The sequence below is a fragment of the Hyperolius riggenbachi genome, chromosome 3 (genome assembly GCF_040937935.1).
Source record: "Hyperolius riggenbachi isolate aHypRig1 chromosome 3, aHypRig1.pri, whole genome shotgun sequence".
Classification (NCBI taxonomy): domain Eukaryota; kingdom Metazoa; phylum Chordata; class Amphibia; order Anura; family Hyperoliidae; genus Hyperolius; species Hyperolius riggenbachi.
Window position 1 is genome coordinate 139,948,796 of NC_090648.1, and position 25,296 is coordinate 139,974,091.

General features: G+C 46.7%; 2 protein-coding genes across 2 annotated transcripts in view; one reads left to right on the forward strand and one right to left on the reverse strand.

Annotated features, from left to right (window-relative positions):
- SLC51B (SLC51 subunit beta) overlaps window positions 1–6,341 on the reverse strand; it is a 49,707-nt gene extending 43,366 nt beyond the window's left edge. Inside the window, exon 1 of the mRNA XM_068274991.1 lies at window positions 6,270–6,341. The gene's annotated coding sequence lies outside the window, so the exon portion shown is untranslated. The remainder of the gene's footprint in view (window positions 1–6,269) is intronic.
- Window positions 6,342–6,511: 170 nt separating this feature from the next.
- MTFMT (mitochondrial methionyl-tRNA formyltransferase) overlaps window positions 6,512–25,296 on the forward strand; it is a 68,486-nt gene continuing 49,701 nt past the window's right edge. The window contains exon 1 of the mRNA XM_068274996.1: window positions 6,512–6,588. Coding sequence (XP_068131097.1) covers window positions 6,536–6,588 — 53 coding nt within the window. The 5' untranslated portion in view covers window positions 6,512–6,535. The remainder of the gene's footprint in view (window positions 6,589–25,296) is intronic.

Consider the following 25,296-nt stretch of genomic DNA (forward strand, 5'->3'; position numbering starts at 1 on the left):
AACCAGGTCTATAGATGTCCCCATTTAAGATAGCCAGGTCTATAGATGTCCCCAGTTAAGATAGCCAGGTCTATAGGTGTCCCCAGTATACAGTGGTGTGAAAAACTATTTGCCCCCTTCCTGATTTCTTATTCTTTTGCATGTTTGTCACACTTAAATGTTTCTGCTCATCAAAAACCGTTAACTATTAGTCAAAGATAACATAATTGAACACAAAATGCAGTTTTAAATGATGGTTTTTATTATTTAGTGAGAAAGAAAACTCAAAACCTACATGGCCCTGTGTGAAAAAGTGATTGCCCCCCTTGTTAAAAAATAACTTAACTGTGGTTTATCACACCTGAGTTCAATTTCTGTAGTCAACCCCAGACCTAATTACTGCCACACCTGTTTCAATCAAGAAATCACTTAAATAGGAGATATCTGACACAGAGAAGTAGACCAAAAGCACCTCAAAAGCTAGACATCATGCCAAGATCCAAAGAAATTCAGGAACAAATGAGAACAAAAGTACTGTAATTGAGATCTATCAGTCTGGTAAAGGTTATAAAGCCATTTCTAAAGCTTTGGGACTCCAGCGAATCACAGTGAGAGCCATTATCCACAAATGGCAAAAACATGGAACAGTGAAGAACCTTCCCAGGAGTGGCCAGCCGACCAAAATTACCCCAAGAGCGCGGAGAAAACTCATCCGAGAGGCTGCAAAAGACCCCAGGACAACATCTAAAGAACTGCAGGCTTCACTTGCCTCAATTAAGGTCAGTGTTCACGACTCCACCATAAGAAAGAGACTGGGCAAAAACGGCCTGCATGGCAGACATCCAAGGCGCAAACCACTTTTAAGCAAAAAGAACATTAAGACTCGTCTCAATTTTGCTAAAAAACATCTCAATGTATTTTTCTCAAGCCCACACTAGCCGCACACAGATCAGCGCTCCCTCCGGTGGCTGAACAGCGGTAAGTCTCCGCCCGCTGTCAGCCGCTTCCAGCTGTGCGACATTTCGCAGATTACGGAGGGGAGAGCCAGGAAGGGGGGCCCCAAGGTGAGAGAAGGGGGGGAAACTTCCCCCCTTCTCCGCTGCTATGCCCATCGCGCTCCTTCACTGGCTGTCTCCCCTCCTGCTCAGGGTTCTCTGGCGGGTGGCGGGCCCCCCCCGACCACGGGCCCTCGGTCCGTGCCCGAGTGCCCTAATGGTCAGTCCGCCCCTGGTGGGTACTTAAAGTAAACCGTGACCTAGAATTGAACTTCATCCCAATCTTTTACATGAGAAATCTATTCCTTTTCACAAACTAATCATCAGGGGGCTCTGTATGGCTGATATTGTGGTCAAACCCCTCCCACAAGAAACTCTGAGGACCAGTTTCCTGGCAGTTTCCTGTCTGTGAACCTTGTTGCATTGTGGGAAATAGCTGTTTACAGCTGTTTCCAACGGCCAAAAAAGTAAGCAGCAGCTACATCACCTACCAACAGTAAAAATGTCACCATGTGATAAATGTCAGAATGTAAATCAGGGATTTAAAAGATTTTACAATGGGCAAACACTGACTAAATCATTTATAGATAATTATTGTAAAAATGAAGCACTTTTTTTTATTAAATTATTTTCACTGGAGTTACTCTTTAAACTAGTCAAAGTCAATTCATCAAAGCAAATTTTAGTATTACAATAAAATTATATAGAAACAATCCTAAATAAGTACTTAAATAATTATTTAAAAAAAATAAAAAGCACATAGAGCACTGGTAACATATATATATATATATATATATATATATATATATATATATATATATATGTAGACCCAAGCCTGTTTAAAAACAGACTCTAGGTCTTTTTTTACCGCCGCCGCCAGTCACTGCGCATGCGCGCGCACCCACTGCGCATGCCCACTGCGCACACGCAAATGCCCGCCCACCCACCTCGCTCCCTGGTCCCTCCAGCTGTCCGTTACTGCGCATTTGCGCAGTAACAAAATAACAGGAACGCTGCATAACTGCAGGACGCAGCGACACAGACTGATTATTATATAGGATCTATATATATATATATATATATAGAGAGAGAGAGAGAGAGAGAGAGAGAGAGAGAGAGAGAGAGAGAGAGAGAGAGAGAGAGAGAGAGAGAGAGAGAGAGAGAGAGAGAGAGAGAGAGATTTTGGGAAACGCTGTCTTTAAGGAGTATGCATATTAATAATCTTGAGATGAACTGCAATAGAGAATGGGTATACGAGCACAGAGCACAGTACAGCTGGCTCATCTTAGAAGAAACACTGGTGGCCATGCAAAGTTTTCAAACCTGTCCAGTGAGTCTATTAAAGATGAACTGTATTGAGAATAACATGATGAATAAAATTGCTTATTTTTACAATATTAATTTATAGATTATTTTGTCAGTTTTTGCCCATCCTATATAATAATCCCCATGTGTCTCTGCGTCCCTGTGTGTGTCTGTGCTTTGCGCTACTGCGCCGCACGGACAGCCCTGGGATAGGGAGCAGGATGGGCCAGGGGGCCGGGCGGCGTGTGTACACATGCGGCAGGCGTGTGTGCATGCTGCAGGCGGGCACAAGCTCGCTGACTTTGCAGGAATGGCGGCGGTCAAAGGGGAGGGAGGAGCGGGGAGGAAGGGGTTCCCGACACAGACCTAGAGCCCATTTTTAAATGGGCTTAGGTCTACTAGTCCTCTATAATAAAACCCCTTTGTCTCTGCGTCCCATCCCTGCACTTCCTGTGTGTTTCCTGTGTTTTTTGCGCTACTGCGCATGTGCAGGGAGGAACGCAGAGATTGAGGAGAGCTGAGGGAGGACAGGGCCAGAAGGGGCGTGTGGCATCGCGTGAGGCGCGGGTGTGCTGCGCACTCGCGCATGCATGGTGACTATGTGACGGTCACGGAGGTGGATGAGAGGGAAGGAAGGGGAGGGGAGGAGAGGGAGGCGGGGTTTCAAAACAGACCTAGAGCCCATTTTGAAACGGGCTTAGGTCTACTAGTCCTATATAATAAAACCCCTGTGTCTCTGCGTCCTTTCCCTGTGTGTGTGTGTGTGTGTGTGTGTGTGTGTCCCTGCTTCCAGACTTGACAGTTTGCTGTCTGTGAACCTCATTGCATTGGGGTAAATAACAGCTTTTTCCAACTGCCAAACAAGCAACATCTCCCTGTGTGCATATACTGCAGACAGAGGTGGAGGACAGGCTAGCGGGACGCATCTGTGCTCTTGGTGCTGGGGGGGAGGGGGCGTTCATTTTTTAATGGGCGGGCTTATTTACTAGGTGTAAAATATTTCCTCTCCCTGATTGACATTCTGAAATGTATCATTAGTGGTGACATCTTTAGTTCTGCCAGGTGATCTGAATATTCGTTACTGAGAGTTCTATGCACAGAGGGAGATATTGCTTGTTTGGCAGTTTAAAAAGCTGTTATTTCTCACAATGCAACATGGTTCATAGACAGAAAACTGTCAGGACCATGGTCATGACATCACACTGTGGGAGGGTTTTCACCACAAGATCAGACACACAGACCCCCCTCATGATCTATTCCTGAAAAGGTAAAGATATGTCATGGGAAAGAGCGTACCAGATACTGATTGGAATGAAGTTCATTCCAGGGTTATAGTTCCTCTTTAAGTCTGTACACATATTTATTTAGGGTACCCAAACTGGGTAATGCTGACCTGTTCCGCTGGACATCAGCATCAGGAATGATGCCACCCACACTCCTGGTAAATGCCTGAAGTCGGATGATCAGCTATGATTAATGTTTTTCACATAAGTGTTATTGTCACATATAAATGGAAATGGCAGAGGCTGTATGAACACTCCCGTCCACAGTTGCCCTCTCACCCATCCTCCATACCTGCTAGAACATTGCTATTGGCTATTACTGCTTCAGCAGACAGATGCATGTCTATGGCCACTGTATTCCTGTGATGGGCATCACGAAAACAGCCAATTTGGACAACTAAAATTGGATGCTCTTGTCCAGCTTTGAAATGAAATTTTAATTCTAAGACAATCAATTATTTTGGGCTACACTGTTCTTAATGAACATCTATATTGAAAGAAATATGGAGGCTACCATATTTATTTCCTTTTAAACATTATCAGTTGCCTGGTAACATGATAATCCTTTTGGCTGCAGAAGTATCTGGATCACACGCCTGAAACAAGCTTGAGGCTTATCCGGTCGGACTTCTGAAACTTCTGATCTGTATGCTTGTTCTAAAAGTATTAGAGGCAGAGGATCAGCAGGACAGCCAGGTAACTGGTATTGTTTAAGTGGAAATTAATGTGGCAGTCTCCAGAGGCGTAACTACAAATCATGGGGGCCCCCCCAGCAAACTCTGATGGGGCCCCCTTAATGTTCACAAATCATTGAGGGGCCAACCCCCCGGATCAGTGAATAATGGCGCACAGCGCCTATGCATAAAAATGGCGCTGCATTAAAAAGATACGCTTATCGCTATTTATTGTTAGTGCTGCATAATAGGGGAAAAAAGAAGAAAAACGGCACACAGTATCGTTATTTATCAATAGCGCCGTTCATATGCCAAACAGCAGACGTTATAGAGCACAGTAATGTTATTTATCAATAGCGCCCTACATAAGCCAAACTGAAGACATTCTTTAACTGCAAAACGGTGAATGGATTTAATATCACTGTCAAGGTTAGGGTTAGGCACCACCAGGGGAGATTTAGGGTTAGGCACCACCAGGGGGGTCTTAGGGTTAGGCACCACCAGGGGGGTGGTTAGGGTTAGGCACCACCAGGGGAGATTTATGGTTAGGCACCACCAGGGAGGTCTTAGGGTTAGGCACCACCAGGGGGGTGCTTAGGGTTAGGCACCAACAGGGGGTGGTTAGGGTTAGGCACTTCCAGGGGGGCTAAGGGTTAGGCACCACCAGGGGGTGTTTAGGGTTAGGCACCACCAGAGGGGTGGTTAGGGTTAGGCACCACCAGGGGGGTGGTTAGGGTGGGGTGGTTAGGGTTAGGCACCACCAGGGGGTGGTTAGGGTTAGGCACCTCCAGGGGGGTGGTTAGGGTTAGGCACCTCCAGGGGGATCTTAGGGTTAGGCACCACCAGGGGGGTGGTTAGGCACCACCAGGGGGGTCTTAGGGTTAGGCACCTCCTGGGAAGTGGTTAGGGTTAGGCACCAGCAAGCGGGGGTCTAGGGGTTAGGGATAGGTACAGAGAGGGTTCTGTGTGTTAACGCTAATTTTCGATAAAATAAACAGAGCTAAATAACGATAAGGCTTTAACGTTAAATAGCGATAAGCGACAAACGGATTAACGACAACACCGTGCGCCATTATTCGCAGGCGCCATTTTCAGATGGATCCCAACACACACGCACACACACACACACACACACACACACACACTGTAGTTACACCTCTTGCAGCCTCTGTATCCCTCTCAGTTCAAATGTTCAAATGTTCTTTAACTAAAGCTGCTCCTTCACTAGCACTACCAGGGCCGGATTTCTGGCAAGGCCACATAGGCCATGGCCTAGGGCACCAGAAATTTTGGGGCGGCTCCGTTAGGGGCAGTAAAGCTGTTCTATGCAGCCATCCCTATCTACAAGGACAGCTTTAACCTTTGAACCCTCTGTCCTGTACTTGTGTCATCCCTGCAAGACCTGTAAGCTCTATCCTACAGGTATACTTCAGCCTAACTCTCATGGTGACTCAATGGGTCCATCATTAACGAGATGACAAACGTAAAAGTTCTTAAGAAAAACATAACTTATAATCTATACGCGTATTACTGAAATGGTTATTGTCTGTGCCTTCCAATGATAGAAAGTAAGTAGAACTCTCGGGCACATAGAGATAACAACCATACGTATAGTTGGCCTTGGGCGGTAAAAAGTACAAATCCGGCCCTGAGCACTACCCACGTTCTGTAGTCCACACAGTAGTACACTGCATGCTGTATACATTCTGCCAGCACTGAACACTGCTAAACTGCAGAGAATTCAACAGCAATATGTAGGAAGCCCAATGTGGGGGACAGATCTACTGCCCCGTAAGGTTTCTTACCATTTCTGTTTAACTAATAAACAGCTTCTGCTGGCCTGAGATAAAACTATTAACATGAATGTATAAAAAATCCAACAGAAATGTTGTTCAAATAAATTTGCAGTTAACGGAGGTATGAATAACGTTTTTTGTTCCCATATAAGGCTGTACTCAAACAGTGCTAACACCTAAAGCTGCACAGTATTACAGGAAAGAGAACACAGACCATTACAGAAGAAAGCTTTGTACCTTCAGGGATGGGCAGGGTGTCCTGTCAGGTGAAGAGTCATTGGCACTGTGGCAGTATGTACTCTGTGTTTTATATTTCAAAGCCTATCACCCTTGGCATGTAACCTTCCTTATCTATCAGTGCAATACGTTTCTGATCCCGCTAGTGTCTTTGACCTCAAACTTCTGGTTACACTGTAACTAACCCTTCCCAGCCTAGGGAAGACAGGAGAGAATCCTGACATGAAAAAATCCACGTTAACCCTTCCCTTTTCAAAGGACAGGTAATGACCTGTGCACTGAATTATCTGCATTTAGCCCACCACAGGAGAGTGAATTGGTAAGTGCTCAATACTGATCTGATCTGACTATTAATGGCTGCAGAAAAAGCTTCCTTGGCAAACTTTTAGGACATCCAAGTTGAAAACTTAGGCCCAGAAAATGTTTATACATAGTTTATGTAGGATATCCGTGTTCTCGCTATCAGCCTCGGACTAGTAAGTAGTCGGCGACCTTTGAACCGAATAAGTATCACCCGTGCAGTTTGCTCTTGGACGCCGCTCTGAATGCGCTCCCAGTGCTGTCTTGACCGCAGCCCACACGCTCACAGGTGCTGACAGTGTTGTGAGAGCACACGCCACAATCACAAAGGCACCAGGTGCACAGCCACAGCGGTATCCAAGAGTGAACTGCGCAAGTGGTGGGTGATGAATATCCGGTTCAAAGGTCGCCGACTACTTGTGGTCAGGGCCTAGTCTGGAACTGATTGCGGGGAAACAGAACCTGGTGAAGGGAAACAGAGACAGTGGTTCTGATGTGGATAGCCTACTTAAAGTATGTTTAGGCTCTTTTTTTTTTGTCCTAAGTTTTAAACGCGGACATCCTTTAGAGGCGCATAGCGTAAACTTCTCTGCATTACCAGATATAGCAAGAGGCCAAGAGCTGAAACCAATTACACAACACTATCTCTCTACCCTAAAAAGAAACATTGGTTAACATGCAATTACATAGCAGGGGCACCATGTGCTATCTGGTACCCCCTCCGTAACCTCTTCTGAGCATTACCCACACTTGGGAACACAGCTGCTATGTGACTAGGGAGCTTCATTACCTGGAGGGAACCCTAGGCCTCTGAAACGGCAGAAGTGCAGGCAGTGTCCCAAGCACTCTCACCACATGGGACCAGCACTTGCAACTTATCTGCATTTATAAAGCTTTAAGTGTAACTCTAATCATACAGTACAGCTTTCAGTTTTAGCAGGTTGAAATCCAACAGTATGGTATTACATATATAGCTCATTAGATCTTGTAACTGTTATCCAAAAACTGCTGTTATGATCAGTGTTATGTTCATAGCTTTCGAGCGGAAACTTAAAAATGTCCTCTTTAAACAATCTCTCAATTCAATAATACTCAATGAAAATGTATAATGAGGCCTCTTTTCCACAGTATGTTGAAGGTGGTGAATTCACCCCATCAGCTGCTACTATTCACCGGCCAGGCACTTGCTAGCGCTTGACTTGGGCAGTGGGCAGGTGCCCCACCCAATGGAGTTACATCTGAGCACGGCTGTTGCCAGTGGATTGTAGCCGATTGTGGAGGTCGGGAGTGACCTGGGATTATCCCCAACGCGCTAGTAGACCCTAGCAGGGGCGCAACTAAGGTTTTGGTGGCCCCAAGCAGTCCACAACTTGAGGCCCCATCCAAGAAAGATGACAAAAAAATGGGCAGCCCCATCACAAAAAAGCGTGGGAAAATGGGCGTGGTCAAAACATGATGTGGGAGGAGCCAAATACTAGCCGTATCTAGGTTAAATTGCACCCAGGAAGGGGGCGTAAAATGCACCCCCCACGTGGAGACAGGTATAGGTGCCCCCAGTATAGGTAGCCCGTATAGTTGCCCCCAGTATAGGTGAAATAGGTAGGTGCCCGCAGTATAGGTTAGATAGGTAGGTGCTGGCAGCATAGGCTAGATAGGTAGGTGCCCCCAGTATAGGTTAGATATGTAGGTACCCCTCAGTATAGGTTAGGTAGGTGCCCCCTGTATAGGTTAGATAGGTAGGTACCCCTCAGTATAGGTTATGTAGGTACCCCCCAGTATAGGTTAGATAGGTAGGTACCCCTCACTATAGGTTAGGTAGATGCCCCCAGTATATGTTAGATAGGTAGGTACCCCTCACTATAGGTTAGGTAGGTGCCCCCAGTATAGAGCGGGGGTAGCGGGCAGAGAGGAGTTTCAACTTACCTGCCTCGATCCTGCACACAGCTTCTATATTCTTCCTGTCCCAGCGTCTGTCGCATCGCTAAGAGCGCCCCCTGTGATGACATGCGGTTAAGTCATCACAGGGGGAGCTGTTACCATAGCGACAGACGCCGCACACCAGGACAGGATGAAGATAGAAGCTGTCTGTAGGATCAAGGCAGGTAAGTGGAAACTTCTCTCTGCCCGCTCCCCCCGGCCCCCGGCTCTGTGCACGCCCTCCAGCCGTTCCGTTCCCACTGCCAGCAGCAGAGCGAGGCCCCCCTTTGGGTGAGGCCCAAGCGGGGGCATGGCTCGTCTGTATGCTGGCGGCGCCCCTGGACCCTAGTGGTCATCACATCTGGTGAGTGACTTTTGATTGGGTGTACTGCGATATGCAAGAATAGGGACCTTGAAACATTTGCAGAGGAGGAAAAGGACTTCATGTTGTGGAATTTGTGGAAGTATTGTTAGTACCTATGAATTTAATTGGTGCCTGTACTGAGTATTGAATTGTACTATTGTTAAAAAGAGCAGAAGTCACACCAACAGCAAGCTGACTAAGGTACATACGGAGACAGCTTGTGCGCATCAGATATTGTGTATTTTTAACCTAGATATGTGAGGGAGCAGGCTGGTGTTGTACTTAATTTTCTGGTTGAACTCGATGGACGAATGTCTTTTTTCAACCCAAATAATTATGTAACTGTGTTACTATATAGAGCTGGTTTTTGAATGAAGGGGAGAGAAGAGTGAAAACAAAGCAACCTACAAGTGCCATGGGATATGGGATAAAGAAAAAAGAGGAAAGGGCGCGCGGAGATAATAGTGCTGAAAAGGTTAAACAGGGCCAGGACAGGTCATTATTTATGTCATCCCATAAGGTGTAACAAATACACAAAAAATGGGGTGTGAATGATTCCCTTCGTTGCGATCTGGCCACCCTCCTTCATATTCAGGCTGCTCCCGGAATGGTCCACTGACGATAAAGAGGAAAGGGCGCTCTGAGATACTAGTGCTGAAAAGGGTAAACAGTGCCAGGACAGGTCTCATCTGTTTGAAGTGTAGCTGACAACAAGTGCCGAGCCAGGAAGCGCTTGCGTCCCTCTTAGGCAGCTGGGGACCGAGCTCTCAGAGATCCCGCTGTAGGTCACGTGAGGTAGCCGGCATCACAGAAGGAGCGTCATTCGCGTCTATTAGCCGTCATGGAAACCAGAATGCCAGCTCGTCACAAGTATAAAGTAAATGAGCGGCGTCTGGACATCACGGCGGTTTGGGGTCTAGGGAGCCGCTGATGAAATTGCGGCTAATGAGTAGTAGGGCAATGTGCTTAAATAAGTAAATAATGTATTAAAAAGGAGACAACGCGTTTCACGAAGGTACACCCTCCGTTTTATCAAGTCACATATACACATATATTATAACCACATTGCTTTTAAAGGTCTGGGCAGTCATACATCATAATAATGGCAGTATGTGTATAGCGCCTTTCTCCTGTCGGACTCAAAGCGCTTGCGAGGCAGCCACTAGAGCGCACTCAGTAGGCAGTAGCAGTGTTAAGGAGACTTGATCATAACAAGTTGACCAATGGGGATTGGGTGGAGCATAAAGAAGTCAATTAATCAAATCTATTGCTTATGCTGCTTATTGACCAATAACGTTACTAAAATTGAAAATAAAAATATAAATAAAGATAGGTATCTTAACACTACCAATCCCATAGCTAGTAGTAGATTACCAGTGATTTTTAATTACTCGGTGTAATGAATAGCGGAGATGCCGCCGCGCGGTCTAGCGGCAGGGCGGCTACCTCCGCGTTCAGGCCGGCAGTTTCCGCGCAGCAACATGTGTCTAGTTTGCCTGGGCCTTCTAGTGCACACAAATGGAGAGCTACGCGCGCGCGCGCCAGAAGTCAGGACCTTTATGCCAGCAGGAGGGGTATCAGCTGATCAGGCAGATCAGCTGATCCCGGCTGGACTTCTGATTGGCTGAGTGGCTGGGGCGGCGCTGCAGAGCATATATAGTACTTGGTTAGGCAGTTGGCGGTTGTCTGCCGTTGCGAATACTTACGTGTGAGCACTCAGACCTCAGTCAGATCCTACAGTGTGTTAGAACCAGTTGGAACTGGGAATTCACACTTAGCCAGATTCCGCTCTTGAAGTTTACGGTGTTATACTTTAGACCAGTTCCGGGGTGTTGAGACCAAGGACCTCACACCCAAGTATAGGATTACTGTGTCATTACTGTGTTATACTTTAGACCAGTTCCGGGGTGTTGAGATCAAGGACCTCACACCCAAGTATAGGATTACTGTGTCATTACTGTGTTATACTTTAGATCAGTTCCCCGGGTGTTGAGACCAAGGACCTCACACCCTAGCATAGGATACTGTGTTATACTTCAGACTAGTTCCTGGGTGTCGAGACCAAGGACCTCACACCTTAGACTAGGATTGTGCTTATTGATATTTGTTATGACCTCTGGCTCTGTTGACCTCTCTCTTGCTTTCTGATTCGGTACCTCCGCCCATCTGTCTACCAGTTGCCAACCTTGCCTGTACCTGGTTACCGAATCAGCCGTCTGTCTCTGTACCTTATCTGCTAGTGTGTTGCCGACCTGGCCTGTCTGACCCTTCTGGCTGTCACTCATCCCTCGAGTGATCAGTCTTACTGTACTACTAGTGACACTAACCCTCCAGGTGTCAATTAGCTGCAAGGGCTACCTGCTCCTCAGGAAGTCCTTCTTGCAGTTCAGTCAGAGGGCTCTACCCCATAGGAGTCCATTGGCTGCAGTACAGTCTGATTCCCAATCCATCAGGGAATCCTTGGCTGCAGTAGTGTCTGTATCTCCCGCTCCTCGGGAGATAACCTTTCTTACTGTTGCACCAAACACTTTACCACATTAGGTGTCCTGTGTGAAGCTATACTGGTATTATTGGTGATTCTGCAGATCACACATAATCGGGTATAGCATCTGTATTATTGGTGATACTGCAGATCACCAATAATCAGAGATCCTCTGTGTGCTGACACCAATCGTTACACTCGGGTCAGGTAAATGAGTGTTGGGCAATATTTGACAAGTATAACGAGTGATCCAATTCTTAAGCAGATCTTAATCACTAGGCCGAAATACATTTTTAGATGGGGCAAGACCATTAGGGGTCATATAGCCCCTAGCAAATTAAACTCTAGACAATAGACAATCCTCACCTATATAGATATGACATCTGGCAGACCCAATGACAGGTTAGGGTGTTTTTCTTGTAAATCGAAACAATGTCTTTGTTGTAAGACTATCTCTAATGGAACACTCAGGTTTAGTACCATTTCATCTATGGAGTTTCCTATTAGGAGCTATGTGACATGTCAGAGCTCCTATGTTATTTACTTGTTAAGTTGCCCATGTAACTTTGTGTATATGGGTCGTACTACTCAAAAATTCCAAACTAGACTGAACAAACATAGGTCAAATATTAAAACATGGAGTATCATCTCATTTCAACTATGCCCATAATTGGAATTTTAATGACTTGAGAGCCATTATTATAGAACAGGTTAATCATCCAAAGAAATACGAAAGATGTTGCATCCTCTGTAGACGCGAGTCTTTCTGGATCATTAAATTGGGTACTTTAGAGCCGGGTGGCTTAAATAAATGCCTGGAAGAGATGAGTCATCTACAACCCAAAAATTAGGACGGTTATAGAACATTTATTGTGTTCCCTTTTCCCTCCCCTGACACCCCTCTTCCTTCTCTCCCCCTCCCCCTCCTCCTCCCCACCTCCGTCCTCCCCATAGTTGAAATGAGATGATACTCCATGTTTTAATATTTGACCTATGTTTGTTTAGTCTAGTTTGGAATTTTTGAGTAGTACGACCCATATACACAAAGTTACATGGGCAACTTAACGAGTAAATAACATAGGAGCTCTGACATGTCACATAGCTCCTAATAGGAAACTCCATAGATGAAATGGTACTAAACCTGAGTGTTCCATTAGAGATAGTCTTACAACAAAGACATTGTTTCGATTTACAAGAAAAACACCCTAACTTGTCATTGGGTCTGCCAGATGTCATATCTATATAGGTGAGGATTGTCTAGAGTTTAATTTGCTAGGGGCTATATGACCCCTAATGGTCTTGCCCCGGCTAAAAATGTATTTCGGTCTAGTGGGTAAGATCTGGATTTGGATCACTCATGTGTATAGGCTAGTGTTGGGCGAACAGTGTTCGCCACTGTTCGGGTTCTGCAGAACATCACCCTGTTCGGGTGATGTTCGAGTTCGGCCGAACACCTGACGGTGCTCGGCCAAACCGTTCGGCCACATGGCCGAACTAAGAGCGCATGGCCGAACGTTCCCCGACCGTTCGGCTAGCGCTGTGATTGGCCGAACGGGTCACGTGGTTCGGGCCAGAACGCGCTCTGATTGGCCGAACGGTCACGTGGTTCGGGTAAATAAATACCCGAACCACGTCATATCTCCGCCATTTGTCTGTGGGTTTAGCTTTGGGTAGGCAGGCAGGGTAGTTCGCTCTCCAGCCACGCTAGCCAGGGTCCCCCCCAGTCATTGTGTGTCGCTGCTGGGAACAGTAGTACACCGCTCGCTCAGCCACACTATATATAGCATTGTTTACTGCCACTGTGTACCTCGCTCAGCCACGCTATATATATAGCATTGTGTTTTCTGACACTCTGTGTACACGGCTTAGCCTGACTAATATAGCATTGTGTGTACTGCCACTGTGCACCTCGCTCAGCCACGCTATATATAGCATTGTGTTTTCTGACACTCTGTGTACACGGCTTAGCCTGACTAATATAGCATTGTGTGTACTGCCACTGTGCACCTCGCTCAGCCACGCTATATATAGCATTGTGTTTTCTGACACTCTGTGTACACGGCTTAGCCTGGCTATATAGCATTGTGTGTACTGCCACTGTGCACCTCGCTCAGCCACGCTATATATAGCATTGTGTTTTCTGACACTCTGTGTACACGGCTTAGCCTGACTACGTAGCATTGTGTGTACTGCCACTGTGTACCTCGCTCAGCCACGCTATATATAGCATTGTGTTTACTGCCACTCTGTGTACACGGCTCAGCCAGACTATATAGCATTGTGTGTACTGCCACTCTGTGTACACCGCTCAGCCAGACTATATAGCATTGTGTGTACTGCCACTCTGTGTACACGGCTCAGCCAGACTATATAGCATTGTGTGTACTGCCACTCTGTGTACACCGCTCAGCCAGACTATATAGCATTGCGTACTCTGCCAGTCAGTGTGTATATTGCTGGGATCAGTAATACTCCACTCACCGCCAACCACTATATGAGCTCACCATGAGTTCCTCAGAGACCTCCGCTGTGAGCAGCACTCCCAACAACAGCAACAGCCAACGCCCCACGCAAGCTATAACATCCACTACAGCAGCCAGTGGTCAGCAGCAGCCCTCTCCGGAGGAGAATGTTGTGTCCATCGGTCCGTCGCCAGAACGATTAATGAGGGCTGCCATTGAGGAGATGATGGGGCCTGATGTGGAGGAGGAGGTCGGGCTCAGGCCAGCATCCCAAGTTAATGTTGAGGACGATGAGGGGTCTGTGTCTGGGGATGTTGGGGTGGCAGAGGTGGTGGGTGGGTCAGACTCAGGAGAAGAGTTGTATGATGAGGATGATGATCGGGACCATCTGTATGTGCCTCAGAGTCCGACCCCGGAAAACATGTTGTATCGTGTGTTTAGGTACTAAAATCTGCGTTCCCACTTCCCAGTACTGCCTGCAGTGCCCGGGTCCACGGATCCATATAATTTTTTGGGCAGCACTATCAAACTGTGGTACTATGAGTGAGTTGCCATGGTCCTTCTGTGCTGCCTGTCACACTCACCGTCTGTCTGCAGATGGATTGTTCAACACAGCTACGCCATCTGACATGTAGTCCTGGACCTTGACCATCTTCTCTAGGCGATTGGTGTTGGAGGACGTGGAACTGCCCGATTGCTGTTCTGTGGGCTGCTGCATGGGTGTCAGAAAATGTTCCCACTCCAAGGACACTGCCAATACCATTCCCTTTTGGGCACTAGCAGCAGCTTGTGTTCTTTGCTGCCCTCCTGGTCCTCCTGGGTTTGCTGAAGTCAGTCTGTCGGCGTACAACTGGCTAGAGAAGGAGGAGGATGTCAATCTCCTCTCTAAAGTCTCCATCCTCAAGGGCCTGCTGGAATTGTTCCATTTTTGACCTGTCTGACACTTTCTTCAATCAGTTTTTTAACATTGTGTTTGTATAAACTGGGTATAAACCCAGTAATTGGTGTTGTCCAGATTCCAGAATAATGAATAATAATGAATAGTGAATAATGCGCGGGCCGCGTTCAATGCAGTCTAGCATGAATTGAGCCATGTGTGCCAGAGAGTCCTGCCAGACTCCTCTATCTTCATGTTCTTGTAAGCGTTGTGATTGTTGTGATGCACCATATTCGTCACCAGCATCACTTTCTTCCTCTTCTGCTGTCCTTTCCCGCTAAATTGTGGAAGTCCAACGTGCACCGCTCTGTCCCTCGGCAGTGGGGGCATCCAATTCCTGCTCCAACTCCAGCTGTTCCTCGTCCTGTTCTTTGTCATAGCTGGGACCAGCGTTTCCTGAGGCAGGTTGCCTGATGTTGGTATCATCACGCTGATCGTTTTCATCTTCAGAATCCCCCACTTGCATCATGCCAGCGGTTTCCATCTTCAACATTGATTTCTTCAGTAAACACAGCAGTGGTATTGTAATGCTGACTGTAGAGTTGTCACTGCTCAGTCACGCAACGTGGATTGCTCAAAATTTTGGAGGACTTGGCAGAGATCCAACATGGTGGCCCAATCAGATCCACAGAAGCTTGGTAGCTACTAGCTGCTGGAATGCGCCTCGGCACTGCGCAAAAGCGTGCTAGCATGTGCAGCGTAGAATTCCAGCGCGTAGGCAGGGACATCACCCAGCGAGCGATGGTGCGCTGGATTGAAGCGCTCCTGCATCTCTTGGTGAGTCCTTCAGAAGCGGTACTGGACTTTTAACAATGTTTTTTTTTTTTTCCTTCAACAGAAGATCTGCCACGTTGGAGTGAGGAGGACGCCGCCGACCCCGACACCAAGCTGAACCCCGGCGAACTCCAAGCAGAGGATCTTCAGGAACCCTCAAGGCTTTGAGCAAGCTGAGGAGGATCAGCAGTCCCGACGAGACCTCTCCTCATATGCGACTGAGTGCAGTGGAGCTCCCCAGAACAACCTCTCAGTTGTCACTTTGTCACTGGTCACTTTGTCACTTTGTCATTTTGTTACTTTGTCAGTTTTCACTTTGTCACTGGTCACTTTGTCACTTGTCACTTTGTCATTTTGTCACTTGTCACTTCTCACTTTGTCACTTGTCACTTTGTCACTTGTCACTTTGTCATTTTGTCACTTTGTCATTTTGTCACTTTGTCACTAGTCACTTTGTCACTTGGTCACTTGTCCAGATGATCTCGGTACACCTCCTGAGATTCAAATTCCTGCACACATTGCTCTGGGATTTGGGTGTGATGAATGATGCATCTAACTGGCCACCGGAGGCAATTAAGGCCTTCAAAACATTGAAAGCAGCTTTCTGTTCCGCCCCCATTTTGCGTCATGTTGAGTTGTTGACGTCATGTTCATCCTCGGCCTCGCCTTGCATTTCAGTGCGAGGTGCATTTTCCACAGAAAAAGGTTGTGAATCCGGGCACAACATTTGTGGCTGTTCCATTGACCTTTCACAGGTAGAAGATTGTGGGGGTGGGAATAGCTCCTCCGAATAGCCCATTGTGTCCTGAAAACTACTCATTGCATTGCTTTGCGCACACATTTTTTTGTCCTCATGCAAGGCCTGAGTTGCACCTGAAAGCGTGGCCTTCTCCTCCTGCGCCTCCTCCTGTTCCATCACGTCTGCTGCTGCTGGGTTAGCGTTGACACCCGGTCCCTGTTTATTGAACCTCTTATCTTTATTACATTTATGACTGCATGGCGGTAAAAAGCATGCTATCCGCACGCTTCTTGTCCTCATGCAAGGCCTGGGTTGTTGTGTCTCAAAAAGCATGGCCTTCTCCTCCTGCGCCTGCTCCTGTTCCATCACGTGTGCTGCTGCTGCTGGGTTACCGTTACCGGTCCCTTTTCCTGGAACCTCTTCTCTGTATTACATTTATGACTGCATGGCGACAAAAAGCATGTTACCTGTGCAAAGAAACATGACATTTTCCACATTTAAAAGACAGTTTTTCCTTTGAAACTTTACAATCAATTTTCTCAAAAACTATAAGCTCTTTTTCAAATATTTTTTTTCCTCTTGTACCCACTCCCAAGGTGCACATACCCTGCTAATTTGGGGTATGTAGCATGTAAGGAAGCTTTACAAAGCACGAAAGTTCGGGTCCCCATTGACTTCCATTATGTTCGAAGTTCGGGTCGAACACCCGAACATCGCGGCCATGTTCGGCCTGTTCGGCCCGAACCCGAACATCTAGATGTTCGCCCAACACTAGTATAGGCCAATACTTGTCAAATATTGCCCAACACTTATTTACCTGACCCGAGTAATTAAAATCACTGGTAATCTATTACTAGCTACGGGATTGGTAGTGTTAAGACACCTATCTTTATTTATATTTTTATTTTCAATTTTAGTAACGTTATTGGTCAATAAGCAGCATAAGCAATACATTTGATTAATCATGACTTCTTTATGCTCCACCCAATCCCCATTGGTCAACTTGTTATGATGTATGACTGCCCAGACCTTTAAAAGCAATGTGGTTATAATATATGTGTATATGTGACTTGATAAAACGGAGGGTGTACCTTCGTGAAACACGTTGTCTCCTTTTTAATACATTTTTTACGTATTTAAGCACATTGCCCTACTACTCATTAGCCGCAATTACATCAGCGGCTCCCTAGACCCAGAAACGCCTTGACGTCCAGACGCCGCTCATTTGCTTTATACTAGTGACTAGCTGGCGTTCTGGTTTCCATGACGGCTAGTAGACGCGAATGACGCTCCTTCTGTGACGCCGGCTACCTCACGTGACCCACAGCGGGATCTCGGAGAGCTCAGTCCCCAGCTGCCTAAGAGGGACGCAAGCGCTTCCTGGCTCGGCATTTGTTGTCAGCTACACTTCAAACAGATGAGACCTGTCCTGGCACTGTTTACCCTTTTCAGCACTAGTATCTCAGAGCGCCCTTTCCTCTTTATCATCAGTGGACCATTCCGGGAGCAGCCTGAATATGAAGGAGGGTGGCCAGATCGCACCGAAGGGAATCATTCACACCCCATTTTTTGTATATTTGTTACACCTTATGGGATGACATAAATAATATGCAATTGAATTAGGAAGAATTTTCTGAAGAATGTTTGATTTCCATTATGGAAAACATGACCTAAGTGTGTTTAGTTGTTATATCTATCAAAGGTGACTACTTTTATGAGTCAAAAGTTTAGACTACATTCTGGTTCATACATGGATTTCATGATTTATTTATTTTTTAAATTCATTTGGTAATTTGTCTTATGTTTTCATTCAGAGTACAATGAAGCATTGACCTGTTAGAATTTCAATTAAAACAATTGGAAGAATTGGGCTGTTCTAAAACTTTTGCCCAGTAGGGTATTTATGATGACTATTCGCAGGATGACACTAGTAGGATTGTGTTTCTGTATTTTTGTATTTATGTTTTGGTGTATTTTGGGAAAATTTCAGCACCTGCTGTCTTAAAGTACTTCTGTACTCGCAGTTTTAGACCTGAAAAAAAAAGCACTGTCGCACAAATCACCTACTCCTGGATCTGATCGTTGCCTTTTGCGCCTTGTCAGTTCTCCCGTTCCGCTGCAATGTCCCCTGTATCTGCGGGTATCTTCACCGCTATGGCGCTGGCCCGGAAGTAACCCTAAAATAATTCCGGGTCAGCGTCATAGCAGTGAAGATGAAGACAGATATGAGAGGACATGGCGGAACTGGAGAACTGACGAGGCGCAAAAGGCAGCGATCTGATCCAGGAGTAGGTGAGTTGTGTGGAGGTGTTTTCTCCCCAGCACGATGAAAGCACGATGGCACAAGGGAGAGTGATCGGGGAGGATAATTGCCATATCCTCCCTGTCCATATTCAACGTTTTATTCAGTCCAAGATTCCGGCTGATTAGAACGGGACCCCTGGGGGCACTGAACTAAGAGAATGGTGCTGTGACATATGTCGCAGTACCATTCACACAACAGCAACTTTATTAATCAAACTCCCTCTCAGTTCACGGCTAAACTTGGGCGCTGCCACAGACGCCATTATAAGTAGTGGCTATAGTGGGAAATTTGGGCACCTGATAAATAGCAATTATTACGCTAAGGGCACCCAATAAACAGCAAATTTCACACTATAGCTGCTATTTATAATGGCGCCCATGTGGTGCCCCAACACTATCATAATAGTGGCAGATTAGAGGCAGGGTCAAATCAAATTAGGCGCAGGTCGGTTAAGGTTAGGCATGGATGGGGGTGTATTTAAAGGACTTCCGAGGTGAACGCTGGTAATCTATTTTTACTCACCTGGATCTTCTTCCAGCGCCTAGCAGCCGTCTCAGTTGTTCGCCGCAGCAACGGTCTTCCTCTGTGTCCCCGCTGGCCACCGTAATCATGGCGACCTGCTGGCGGGGTTGGCTCTTCTGTGTCCGCGTGTCCACGTCATCTGGTGCAGTACGCACCAGTCCTGTCATACCGGTCCAGTCACGCCATTCCTGTCAGTCAGTCCTGTCACATCAGTCCTGTCATACCAGTCCAGTCATGCCATTCCTGTCAGTCAGTCCAGTCATATCAGTCCTGTCATACCAGTCCAGTCATGCCATTCCTGTCAGTCAGTCCAGTCATGTCAGTACTGTCACCAGTCCTGTCATACCAGTCCAGTCATGCTATTCAGAATCAGAATCAGAATCATTTATTTCGCCAAGTACAACGGGAGTTGTACCCGGAAATAATTTTGGCACATACAGGGTCGGTGATGGTACGGTAACAGCAGAATCATAAGAAAACAAAAGGTCGTTCCAGAGATATGCACGCAGACATCATGTTACAAAAATTTACACGTTGCACATTACACAAAACTTAAGCTAGATGGGTCCGTCTGAGTGCTATGTCGAGCGGAGCTGCCTCTACACTCTGTGTGGCGCTCACTGCTCTGCAGCAATAACAGACAGCCCACCGCATGTCATGGAAAATGCAGGTGTGAGAGAGAAAGAGAAAAAGAAGAAAAAGAAAAGGAGCGATAGTAGACAGTGAGAGAGAAAGCAGTGGAAGGCAGGACCCCCCAAGATTGCAGCGCAACCCAGTCCATTCAAATGTCCCATCTGGCAGGCCGTGTCGGATCTGCAGCTGCTGCTCAGGTACTGTGCAGCAAGGTGCCAGTTCGGTGGGCCCCTGCCAGATGCCGGATTACTTAAGCCTGGCAGACCCCGTGGGAGAAGGTGGCAGCACTCGGTTGTTGGAGCAGGACCCCGGTAGCAAGGGTGGCCTCGGCAAAGTTCCTCTGTGGAGGGCCCACAGAGCAGTGCCTGCATCAGGTGAAGCATCTCCTGGGCCTATGTTGTGCCTGTGAAGGCTCTGGTGGCGGTGGAGGCGAGGGCCCGATGGAGAAGCGCTAGCAGCGGTGGGGGAGAGCAGCAGCCTACCGTGCCTGTTGCTAGGGCAGACGCAGATTCTTCGGTGGTGAGGAGCTCCCCATGTGCTGGTCCCAGACGCAGCGGCAGTACACTGGAGCAGCGGCTCGGAAGAGGGCCGGTGTGGTTGCTGCAGGGGCCGGGGACTCCTTCCCACGTGGTGTAATGTGCGTCAGAGTCCAGGGAGCCGGAGCGGTGCAGATGTCTCCAGGCTTTAGCAGCGGAGGAGACCCGGACAGCCACTGTGGAGGAGCAGCGGTGGAGAGCCACGGAGGGCAGGGCTGCGCAGTGGTGGCAGATGAGATGCTGCCGGTGAGCAGATGCGGTCCGATTCCTGTAGGGAACCGGCATCCAGGTCCTCCGCAGCTCCGCATTCCTATCAGTCAGTCCTGTCATACCATTCCAGTCATGCCATTCCTGTCAGTCAGTCCTGTCGCCAGTCCTGTCATACCAGTCATGCCATTCCTGTCAGTCAGTCCTTTCACCAGTCGTGTCATACCAGTCCAGTCATGCCATTGCTGTCATTCAGTCCTGTCACCAGTCCAGTCATGCCATTTCTGTCAGTCAGTCCTGTCATGTCAGTACTGTCACCAGTCTTGTCAAACCAGGCCAGTCACGCTATTCCTGTCAGTCAGTAAGTCAGTCCTGTCACATCAGTCCTGTCATACAATTCCAGTCATGCCATTCCTGTCATGTCAGTCAGTCAGTCCTGTCACATCAGTCCTGTCCAGTGCCGTAGCGATGAAGCTGTGGGCCCTGGTGCAAGTTTAACTTTCGGGCCCCCCAGGCAAGCACCATATATGTAGCAATTGATACAGCATACCAAAACCAATCAAAGCACACAGTGTAAGAGCTGCAAGAAGGGGATGGGAAACAGTGTATTCATTATCACTACTATTCAAAGCATGTATAGAAGTGAATATTATCAGAACAGGACCATTAAAGAGCGATTACTGTGGTTGAGGTTGGACCCCTCTGGTTCAAGGGCCTCGATGTGATCGCAACCTCTGCACCCCCTATTGCTACGCCACTGGTCCTGTCATACCATTCCAGTCATGCCATTCCTGTCAGTCAGTCCTGTCATGTCAGTACTGTCACCAGTCCTGTCATACCAGTCCAGTCAGGGCATTCCTGTCAGTCAGTCCTGTCATGTCAGTACTGTCACCAGTCCTGTCATACCAGTCCAGTCAGGGCATTCCTGTCAGTCAGTCCTTTCACATCAGTCCTGTCATACCAGTCCAGTCACGCCGTTCCTGTCAGCCAGTCAGTCCTGTCACATCAGTCCTGTCATACCAGTCCAGTCACGCCATTCCTGTCAGTCAGTCCTGTCATACCATTCCAGTCATGCCATTCATGTCAGTTAGTCAGTCCTACCACATCAGTCCTGTCACACCATTCCAGTCATGCCATTCCTGTCAGTCAGTCAGTCCTGTCACATCAGTCCTGTCATACCAGTCCAGTCATGCCATTCCTGTCAGTCAGTCCTTTCACATCAGTCCTGTCATACCAGTCCAGTCATGCCATTCCTGTCAGTCAGTCCTTTCACATCAGTCCTGTCATACCAATCCAATCACGCCATTCGTGTCAGTTAGTCAGTCCTGCCACATCAGTCCTGTCATACCATTCCAGTCATGCCATTCCTGTCAGTCAGTCCTGTCAAGACGGTCCTATCATTGGTCCTGTCATACCAGTCCTGCCACACCAGTAATACCAATCCTGTCTTCAGTCCTGTCATACCTGTCCTGTCTTCAATCGTGTCAGCCACACCAGTCCTATGCTCAACCAAAGGATTAGGGCAAGCACCATCAAATGACAATAATGTAAAAGTACCAAATAGATTTAAGAGTGTGCAGAAAGGATCACATAAACAGTAGCACAATATTACAAAAAGAAAAGAAGATTCTAAAACAATACTGCACCACTAACTGAAATAATCATCATTGAACAGTCTTTATTCATACAAAAAATCTATGCAAATAAAAACAAAAACATAGCACATTAGGGTCAGCACAAATGAGAGGCAACATGATAATGACAATGGTAATGTGTCTCACAGCTCAACCTACTAATGGTCTAATAGGTAGCCAAAATGGTCCCTTGAAAAATTCCAATAAATGTACTAGGGCACAAAGACATGCAGTATGTGGTCCTATGGACACCCCTATAATAGTACTTAAGCAATAAACCTATACTTTATTAACAATAAATATGTTTGTCAAGACCTGTCTGTATTGGTTATACAGAAAGTATAGGTCACCTACACATGTGTTCGGGTCACACCAGTCTTGTCAGTTAGTCCTGTGCCATCGGTGCTCATCCTCATTCCCTTATGTCAAGGATAACCCCTCCTGTTCTTCTCTTCTCTGGTGGGGTAGACCTAGGGGTCGTGACCTGGTGGGCACCAGGCAGCAAAATAATCCACCCATTAGGGGTGAGGGGCCATCATCCCTGGTGGGGTCCACTGGTGTAGACCTGTGCTCATGCCCTGGGAGTGCCTGCATCAATCACCGGTGCCAAGTTCAACAGGACCCTGACAGACATTTTCCCTTCGAATTCCCTGGTATCCTTCAATATAACATTGCCTTTTAAATAAGAAGGTATTTGCAGTAATTCAGCTTTAGGTAAGCAAGAAAGATCTCCCATGATGCATCACTGCTGGATATGCAAATCATCTCTTTATGCCCCTGAAAGGAAGACACACATCCAAAACTGCTAACATAATGCGTGTCAATAGCCGACAAATTTTACAGATACATATTAATCCAAATTGCAAACAGCCATTCCTAAGTTTTTACTCCTCAAATGTATACAGTAGTGTCCAAGTTATCCAGAACTCAACAAGTCAGCAGTTTCCACCGCTACAGTACTCACATTGGTGAAGGCCAACTTCTTAGGCTGTTCGTGGGCTCTGCTGTGCTTAAAGACTGGGCTTCATGGCTCCCCCAACGTTAATATACTTTCAATGACTGTATTTTAACATTTAATATAGAGTTCATGGCATGTGCATAGAGTGGGGTATAGTATTGTATTAGCTAGGCTTATTTTTAATCCCCGTCTGTGACAGATAACTAAGAACCTACTGTATTTAGCACAGCTTTTTTAGTAAGTGGGTATTTAGTCTCTTTGAGCCCCTTTTACTTTCCAAGGGCTTGATTCACAAAGCGGTGCTAACCTACTTAGCACGTCTAAAGTCTTTAGACGTGCTAACCAGGGTGCTAAGTAGGTTAGCACCGAATTTCTGAATCAGATAATTCGGTGCTAACCTACTTAGCACCCTGGTTAGCACGTCTAAAGACTTTAGACGTTAGCACCGCTTTGTGAATCAAGCCCCAAGTGGTTCTGGGTCACAATGATCTATACTGCTATTTTGTGGTATAGTTCAGATTTATTGTTCCATCAATGACGGAAAGCTTTTCAGGCCTAGATTTAGAAAACCAGACCTAAACTAGTCTCTTTTAAATGCTCCTCCTTTAAATGTAATTTAAGCAAAAAAACTGGTTTCGTCCAGCACCCCCAAATTTTTCTTCTAGTATCCGTCTGGTTTGTCCACATGATCTTGAGCAAACTGTTGCTGGTCAGCAATATGTTTGGGGTGGAGTAGTGGTACCCATACATACTATTGTTGATCAGTGTTTTCCTGACAGTGGACTCATGGGTATTGTGAGACAGGCCTTTAGTCGAGTTGTTATGCTAACAACAACTTTGCAGAGGCCCCAGGAAGTAAAAGTCGGGGAGAAGGAAGCACAAGTTGGGGGGGGGAGACCTGGGGGAGCAATAGTCGTGGGGGAGGGAAGGAAGCACAAGTCAGGGGGAGACCTAGGGAAAATGCAAGCACAAGTGTGTGTGTGTGTGGGGGGGGGGGGGGGGAGTAGCAGCTGGCTTTTTGCTGCGATTGTAGCCAGAACTGACCATAGTGTCAAAGTAAGGAAAGCACTAAAGCCCTTTTTAAATGAATTTTGCCACAACTGACACTCTGCAGAAATATATAATATATATATATATATATATATATATATATATATATATATATATATATATGTATACAGTGGGTTGCAAAAGTATTCGGCCCCCTTGAAGTTTTCCACATTTTGTCATATTACTGCCACAAACATGAATCAATTTTATTGGAATTCCACATGAAAGACCAACACAAAGTGGTGTACACATGAGAAGTAGAACGAAAATCATACATGATCCCAAACATTTTTTACAAATCAATAACTGCAAAGTGGTGTGTGCATAATTATTCGGCCCCCTTTGATCTGAGTGCAGTCAGTTGCCTATAAACATTGCCTGATGAGTGCTAATGACTAAATACAGTGCACCTGTGTGTAATCTAATGTCAGTACAAATACAGCTGCTCTGTGAGGGCCTCAGAGGTCGTCTAAGAGAATATTGGGAGCAACAACACCGTGAAGTCCAAAGAACACACAAGACAGGTCAGGGATCAAGTTATTGAGAAATTTAAAGCAGGCTTAGGCTACAAAAAGATTTCCAAAGCCTTGAACATCCCACGGAGCACTGTTCAAGCGATCATTCAGAAATAGAAGGAGTATGGCACAACTGTAAACCTACCAAGACAAGGCCATCCACCTAAACTCACAGGCCGAACAAGGAGAGCGCTGATCAGAAATGCAGTCAAGAGGCCCATGGTGACTCTGGATGAGCTGCAGAGATCTACAGCTCAGGTGGGAGACTCTGTCCATAGGACAACTATTAGTCATGCACTGTACAAAGTTGGCCTTTATGGAAGAGTGGCAAGAAGAAAGGCATTGTTAACAGAAAGCATAAGAAGTCCCGTTTGCAGTTTGCCACAAGCCATGTGGGGGACACAGCAACCATGTGGAAGAAGGTGCTCTGGTCAGATGAGACCAAAATGGAACTTTTTGGCCAAAATGCAAAACGCTATGTGTGGCGGAAAACTAAGACTGCACATCACTCTGAACACACCATCCCCACTGTCAAATATGGTGATGGCAGCATCATGCTCGGGGGTGCATCTCTTCAGCAGGGACAGGGAAGCTGGTCAGAGTTGATGGGAAAATGGATGGCGCCAAATACAGGGCAATCTTGGAAGAAAACCTCTTGGAGTCTGCAAAAGACTTGAGACTGGGGGGAGGTT